Source organism: Aedes aegypti, chromosome 3, assembly GCF_002204515.2.
Source record: "Aedes aegypti strain LVP_AGWG chromosome 3, AaegL5.0 Primary Assembly, whole genome shotgun sequence".
NCBI classification, from domain to species: domain Eukaryota; kingdom Metazoa; phylum Arthropoda; class Insecta; order Diptera; family Culicidae; genus Aedes; species Aedes aegypti.
The window spans coordinates 228,846,450-228,854,560 of record NC_035109.1 but is presented as its reverse complement, the minus strand read 5'-3'; the positions used below and the strand labels follow the sequence as shown (position 1 = coordinate 228,854,560).

General features: G+C 39.8%; 1 protein-coding gene across 1 annotated transcript; it reads left to right on the top strand.

Moving 5' to 3' along the window:
- Window positions 1–581: 581 nt before the first annotated feature.
- On the top strand, window positions 582–7,560 carry LOC5567301 (condensin complex subunit 2). The gene is made up of 6 exons (XM_001651684.2): window positions 582–970; window positions 1,462–1,596; window positions 1,669–1,864; window positions 2,348–3,609; window positions 6,764–6,940; window positions 7,009–7,560. Exons 1-6 carry the CDS (start codon window positions 884–886, stop codon window positions 7,324–7,326), a joined length of 2,175 nt encoding a protein of 724 aa, XP_001651734.2. The 5' UTR covers window positions 582–883; the 3' UTR covers window positions 7,327–7,560.
- Window positions 7,561–8,111: the final 551 nt, after the last annotated feature.

The window sequence follows — 8,111 nt, the reverse complement described above, 5'->3', positions numbered from 1 at the left end:
GACTGACCATGCTTTCCGGAACCAGTTTTACGGAAATGGTCATATTTCTGAAGATTTCCAACCAATCTTAATGCGTCCGGTGGCATTCAACTTCCTATTAGTTCTAGTTTCTAGGAAAATTGCAAACATCTATCTAAATTTACACCACACAAAAATACAAGCGACAAAAAAAATGACGTTTGGACATGACCTCAGAAAATCCGGAACATCTCCGGTGTCCAGTGGCCAATATGCATGGCCAAGGAAGTTCCTAAAATTGGACCAAATTTGCCGTCGACTGCTTCCAGTTGCATCCAATTTCATCCATTTTTCATAAAGTTATAAGCATTTGAATTTGGGCAAAATTTTGCCTATCTCAATCATTTTGCCTATCCCCTGTATATCTATGCTAGGTTTGTGAATGTTTAAAAAAAAATCTATTTACAGCAATGCTATGCATCGGTCAACCCCCCGAGCAAATCCCCGCGCACGTAGGCAACACGCACAGCGCGCGCATTTCAAATCCATTGGGTGCGGCTTCGGGACGACGATCCTCCCGGCAGGTCGCTCCGAGCAGCTGTCACTGTCAAATTTCAGTTCAGTGCCTCCGATCGATCGCAGCAACCGTCGTTTGCTTCGTTTGTTTTCCACACATACCAAAAGCGTCCAGCGTCGAATTGGACAAAAAGGTGAAAATTGGAACGTTTCGTGCGGAAAATTATGCCGAATTGCAGTGAATTTTGGTGCGGAAAAACTAGTTTGTGTCGGTGAACAGTTTTTGTCACGGGAAAAACAGTGAATTTAAGTGAGAACGGCTAGGTAACAAAATTCGCGCGTCTGTGCCGTGAGACGTACTGAAGATATCCAGTGACCAGTGAACCAGTGACGGAATATTTTGGAAGCTATGACGCCTGTGGCCGTGGTGGAATCGCCCCTGAGGAGATCGGACCAATCCCGGCTTTTTCGGACACCGCGAGCCGTTTCCCACGACGTAAGTTTTGTGTTTATTTACGGAGGTAACTTCGACGGTGCAATTGGATATTTACACACGTCCATGATGAGCGTCTTTTCGAATGGGAAAATCAGCGGACGCTTGCATGATGCACCTTTAATTACCTCCCGTTCTTATTGGGGTCCGTTATGTGAGTGTGAAAACCGTAAAACCGGGTGTCTTTGATAAGGCGGATAATAATTTCTGTATCAGGTCCTACACTCATGCCAGTTTGGTTGGAGAAATCCATATGTTTACATACCCATTATCAAAATTACCTAAAACCCAAAAATCGACTATGTATGAAAAATTATGGGAGCATTTAAAATGAATGTTAGCGCAATGTTTCAACTATAATTACTAACTAAGATACTAGTACGTGTTTAAAAAACATAAAATAAAATCATTAAAACAAATTGCAGAAATAAAGATTTCTTTTTCCAAAAAACTATCAAAGTTACCCCAATTTAAAGTACGTTCTTTGCTTATAGGAGGTGAACGATGACGAGGCGGAACGACGAATACGACGGTCAGCGGCCACCCTGGACGACAGCACGGTGGCCGGAGGATCGACTGTCGAAGATAATGAAAACATCAAGATGTGCCTGCAGTTGTACTCGGATAATGTAATGCCCTGATCCCGCTACCAGCTTCCGAAGAAATTGCCTAATTCCGTTACGTTTTTTTTTTATTTGTAGAAACTGAGCAAGGACAATGCGTGGTCGGTGACGATTATCGACACGTTCTCTAAGTTGATGTCGCGCCACTCGAACACCTTGCAGAATTTCCAGGTTGCTGGCTCGACGCTGGAGGCTTCCACCAAAGTCTACGGTCTCCGGGTAGATTCCGTGCACACCGATGTGATGCGTATGTGCTCGGAACTCACTCGGCAGTGTAAGTATTTGGGAACACACAGGGTGTCCATGCATTCGGGAAATCCCAGGAAATTGTGGAACATACCGGACAAATATGTACTTCAAACTTAAGATATTGACATACTGTTAACAGTGTAGAGACTTTTTCTGTTTGCTTATGTGCTCTTGAGGGTTAGAGCTACGCCAATACTACAACTTTGCTGAAGACCGTTTTCAAATCGGGCTGCTCAGTAATTACTTTTTGATTTGTATCCAATCTCTGAATGGCTTGTGCAGTCTCAGTTTTCCTTGTAATGAGCTCAAATTTTTGGAGGACAGTCAGATGATTTTTTGTATGAAAAATGAAACAATGTATCAGATCGCAGGATCATTTTACCATCCGTTGTTCATATTTTGGGCATCCGAGAAAAGTCCGGGAATTGGAAAACTGATTTTGAATGGACACCCTGAAAGTCACATCCCTTGAAAGACAATCATCCTAATTATCCAAATGCTTCCGTAGCTGCCCGTGCAATGGACAACAATCGCGAAGATGAAGATGAGGATAACGAGGGTGCCGACAAGGAAAACGACGTCAGTGTGGCAGCTGGTGGGGCGGACAAAGCTTCACAGGAGCCCAAAGTTAAGAAGAAACGTGCCCGAAAAGTGGTCAGTACTATTACGAAGAACAAAGACAGCATCAATGCCCCACTCGATACCAATCCGTTTACGGATCCGTTTTTCGCGAAACTCAACTCAGTGGTTGGAGACGTGAACAGTTCGAGTCGGCTGATGCAAAACCTGGTTCCTACGGAGAATGCCGAATTGCGACTGCGAATGGATTACCCTTTTTGGGACGACTCGGAATCACCCGAGCTGAATCTTTATAATGACGAAGACTACAATGACTGTGAGAAGACTTCGACTACTCTCTACGGGGTTCTTAGGACAAATAAGCTGCACCAGAGGCTTGCCGGATATGTGATAACGGATACCCCCGCCGAGGACGAAGACGACGAAGATGATAAAATAAAAGACACTGACGACGTGCAACTTCGAGACGATCAGGCGGAACCACTGGCAATGAATCGTTCCGCCTTGGATGTTCAGTTCGACATTGATGCAGAAGTTGAGCCGGTTCCGGTTGGCGATGCTTACATTATCGACTACGCTTCCCCAGACGCGATGGGCGGAACAGACCACGATGACGAGTTCAACGAAGAGGATCAAATCGCCCTGCAAAACTGTCGAGGCCTCAAAAGAAAAACCGTCGTCATTGAAGATATGCGTCCGATTGATTCCTCCTCTATTAATCTTGAATACTCCTATCGTGCTTTGGATAACATCTCACAGTTCTGGGCTGGTCCTTCCCATTGGAAATTCAAACGGACAAAAAATGCTCGCAGTTTGTCGTTGCGAAACACGTTAGGCACAACGGATGCAGACGGTAAAACGAAACAAAAAGTGGCTCGGAAGAAAAAACGGTTCGAAGTGGACGTTCTAGATGACATGATCAGCGTTGCAGAGGAACTGTTCCCAGCTTACAATCCCAATCGACCAGTGAAAAATATAACTCACCTGAAAAGTTTGATTTGCAAAAAATGGGACTCCAAGAAGCTAAAATTGCCCACGGATTTCCACCTGGAAAGAAATCGCTTCGATGTGAATAAGTTTGCCCGGGGAGTGAAGCTTCAGGAATTCGACGCAGCGCCGGAACCGGATGTGCCAGTTGACGAGTACGACTACAGCAATCCCGTCGATCAGAACTACTGCAGTCGAGTTATGGTGAGTAGATTTGCTTTAAATGTTATTTCGAAGAATTATTTCAGTTTTTTTACCCACTCTTCGGATTTTATTAACTGTTTGATTATATTTTTTTTTTCGATAAAACAGGGCCATTTTAGGTTTAAAAGCTTTTTAACTAAGACATTTTGAACAACTGTACCGCAAGGTGAAGATCAATTGCAGTTATATTGATTGGTGATCTTCAGTCAGTAATGAGTAAATCAAATCTCGCGTTTAGTATTATACTGGCATGTCTGCAATGATCGATTTCTCTTCGTCGACTTTCTCTTTGGGTTAGCATACGAAATTAATTAGCTTTTCATAAAATTGTGATATGCAGCATGACGAAGGACGATTAGTACTTCCAAGAGAAACAAAAATAGCATTCAAAAACAGTCACCAGGCCAAGTAATTATCTAAAGAGAAAATCGATGAAGGAAAATTCGATCTCTGCAGTTACGCCTTTATGATACTGAACGCGAGATATCTATCAACATAATCGACTATTTATTTCTCTAGGAAATTCCACTTGTTCAATCTTGACCTTTATGCTTTAGAATAGAGTAAAATAGGGCAAAAGTTCGACCCTAGGGTTAAACAGTTTGTAATCTGAACAGTGAATCAAATTGTCATCAAAACAGACAAACAACAAAGCAAGCTCGCTCACAACTGTTTGTCTCAACTGTTGCGGATAAGAATACAATCAAAAGCAAAATTGTCATGACAATCACAGAGCGCAACATTGTTGCAGCCTTTTCAACTCGCGATTGATCAATTATTTTAAACACAAAACCAAATTTATTTTATGGATGCTGTTCGATAATGTGTCAATGTTTAGCAACACGGAGAAAGTTCTCGAAATTTGCAATGCGAAGCCCAGAAAAACGCTGCGCACGTGGTGATCGACTATTGTCATATTATGTTCAAGTGGTGATAAACTGATGTTGCGAAATAGAATTGTTGCAACAAGAATAGAATGACAATTGATCACTGAATCTGAATTCAATAATGTACCAAAACTTTGAAAGCATAAATTTCGCCAAAGAACCATCAAACGATTGTGCAATTTCTATTCGAGCTAGTGCAAAAAAAAGCAGGATGTTTAAAATAAGAAGAACGACTTCGTACGTTCGTTATTTCTGCAGATTAGTGCCTTTAAAATCGTGAGAAGGGGCACCATCCGGCCGTTGTGACAACCATGTTTGGATTCCGACATGTTTCACTTTACACGCCAAAAATGAATCACATCCGAATCATTACAAAAAACATATAGCAAAACGATTAGATTCTCAATTATTGATTTTTGTGGATTTCACAGCATATTTCTAATCAAAGTTTTGAAATAAATATAAACACTCAAGCATTCATATGCAGTTTTATCATTGAACATTTAGCATTTCATTGAGTAGTATATACTGCCGTGAATCGCAAGTCAGTCCCATCTGTAAAAAGTAGGCATTGAGAAAATGGGGTGTGAAGCTTCTAAATTCGTTTTCTATATGAATATTCAAAAAATTCCAGAGGATTGAACCATGTTCAAATCAAATCGATATCTTTCTAAGAAAAATAAAAAGATGTTAAAAATACGGCTCATTTTTGTGTTACACAATGCGGAAATCTGTGGCAAGACTGATATGCGGTTACTTTTCATTATAGGTCCATAATTAAAAATTATTCAAGTAACCTTTCATAAAATTGCAAAATATGCTGTACGCATCTCGGTGCCGAACTCGATTTTTACGGCACTCTGTCGTAACGTACGACTCGTGCTGTAAAAATCTTCATTCTGCACCTTGTAGCGTAAACTACTATTACAGATTCCTGTGAAATCTCAACAGCTGAACAGTTCGGTAAAATAAATTGACGGAGTACGGTAAATTCCGACGGTAAAATTCCGACGAAATTACGGTGTTTTATTTCACCGAACTGTTCAGCTGTTGAGATTACGGTGAAATTCACCGATTTCCGGTAAAATGAGCTTAGTGTAACTAACTTAATTTATCTAAACACAAAAAAATATAAAAATTAAAAAAAAAATCTTTGGGATGGATCTACTAGTCTTCATTATTCTTTACAGATCTTTGTCCAACGATACCGATCACTAACGATTCGATATCAAACGCTATAGACAATCATAACACTGAAATTGAACATTTTTTACACCCATCCTCCATCATTTATTTGAGGACACCCTTTCACCATCAGTGCACCAGATTTCAGTTATATGTTCAAATATTTATTAGAAGATAACTATTGAGTCGATAAATACTATTTTTATGTCACACTGTAGCTCCAAGTATATGTTATCATCGGCAAAATATGTAGAATGAAATTGAAAAACTTTCATAAAAAATATTTAATTGCATTTGTTACTGTCTCAGAGTGCTCCTATTTCCGCTAACGGTAAACAGTTTTCATGGCAAACATACTAAAAAAGGCATTATTTTGGATTTTGTTATATATCCATTTTTTTTTTTTTTTTTAATTTCTTTATTAGTATCATTTCAAACATTACATTCATTTCTTATATCTAGGTGTTCTGTGTTATTTGACAACACTATCATCCTAATTTGGTAAAACAAATTTAAGATTTAATTAACATTTTGTTAACAACATATTACATTTCATTTGCCGTAGCAGTTCAGTTTTTTTACAGGTGAGTTGATTTCACCTGCTTATAAGAGAAAAATTGTTATATATCCTGATATTTGTTATGGTCAACCATATCTACAACTGTAATAAAGAGGGCTGTATACTAAAACCGATACTTTTTTGAAATATTGTTAAATTTTTAGCAAGAGCGGTAATTGGAACACACAAAAATACCTACTGGTCCAATAGCCGCTCACAAGTTCTTGTGGTTTCAATATAAAGAATCATTAAAAATAAATACACGAAAAATCCGTTTTTACACTAGGAAGCGGTGATAGGGGCATGAGCGGCTACTGGTGCACTGATGGTATGATTAACAATTTGAGGACACCCTCCACCCTCTTCAGCGTTAGTAAAATTGTGAATGAGCTTTTATGTAACCGTAAAATGCAATGAATCATTTATATTATTTCAAATCTATTAAAAACAACTTATTATTTATCAAACTGACTGGTTTATCACATCTCTCTTACAATTTTTGTATCGTTTCGTTTATCTTCAGAATGATGAAATCGATCCCGAAGCAGACCAGGTTCCGGACTTTGCCGGCGGCGCAGGCGACGACCATCAAAACTTTGACGACATCGCAGCAGGGGAAGACGGCGGCGGAGGAACAAATCAACCGCTCAACACCAGTCTCGATTTCATACCCACCGAATTCCAAGGGGCACCCGATAGGGTAAGTTTTTATTTTAGATTTCTAATATTTTTGGCTCATCGTAACACAACTACTTTCACTTTTCTCAGGTGATGAAAATCAACATAGCGTACGCTAAAACGGCCAAAGTGGTGGACATGAAACAACTAAAATCTTGTTGCTGGCAGCTCATCCAAGAGCGCACCAGTCAAACCTCAGCCGAAGCGCCTGGCACCAGCAGTTCCGAGGGGAAAGCCACATTCAATGAAATTTTCAAACAACTGCCCCACATCCTGTCGAAATCAATGAGCGAAAATATTTCGAAATCATTAGCGTTCTATTCGGTGTTGCACCTGACCAACGAACGATCACTACGGTTAGTGCGACAAGAAGATTTACAAGATTTCACAATTCTACCTCCTGCGTAACGAAGCACACCGATCACAAAGGTTTAGGCGACGAACTAAAGAATAACGTATAGTGCAAAGTAGTTTACGGCGATTTTTTCTACTTTTCTACATTTTTCACAATTTTGTAAAAAAAAGCTTTGAAATCGAAATATGGATGCGTTTGTATATTTCGATTTTGGTAGTACTAGCAGGAATCATCTGAACAATTCAACATATTCCGAACAGCGTTACAATTTAGTTGTTTTAGGGTAAGCTCGGAGTGTAGGCCACAGTAGTCTGAATTTTGAAATCTGAATCTGTATAGAAATAAAAATCTATTGATAAGATTATTTTCGCTAAAAGGTCTGCGAACTTTATTACGTTTGAAAGAATGCCACCGCCATCGTTTGAAATAGCAAGTATGTAATGTTTTGATGGCACGGTAAATGGCAGGGCATGGCGTACCATTGCATTGCATTGGTACCTCGCGTACGTACAGGAATAAAATAGACCCCATTGTGTGGTCCTTAGCCTCTTGCCCAGTAACTATTATCCTTACTTCCTCGTGGTACTGGCCGGGGTACGAGTAACCTTAGGGAAGATCGGTTAACCAACCAACGGTTCTACTCCATTACTATTGAGAAATAATGAAGTAGTCGTTTTTTACACAAATATCATTCTTTACCATTTTGCATAGAGCCTCTTTAGAAAAAGATACCGCTGTTTATACCTTTTGGAGAAAACAGTTTGTCACCATTAAACTCTCAAAAGCGCGCCCCTTAATCAGGTTCGGCCACTAAGCTGGTTGAATGATACCGATTTTG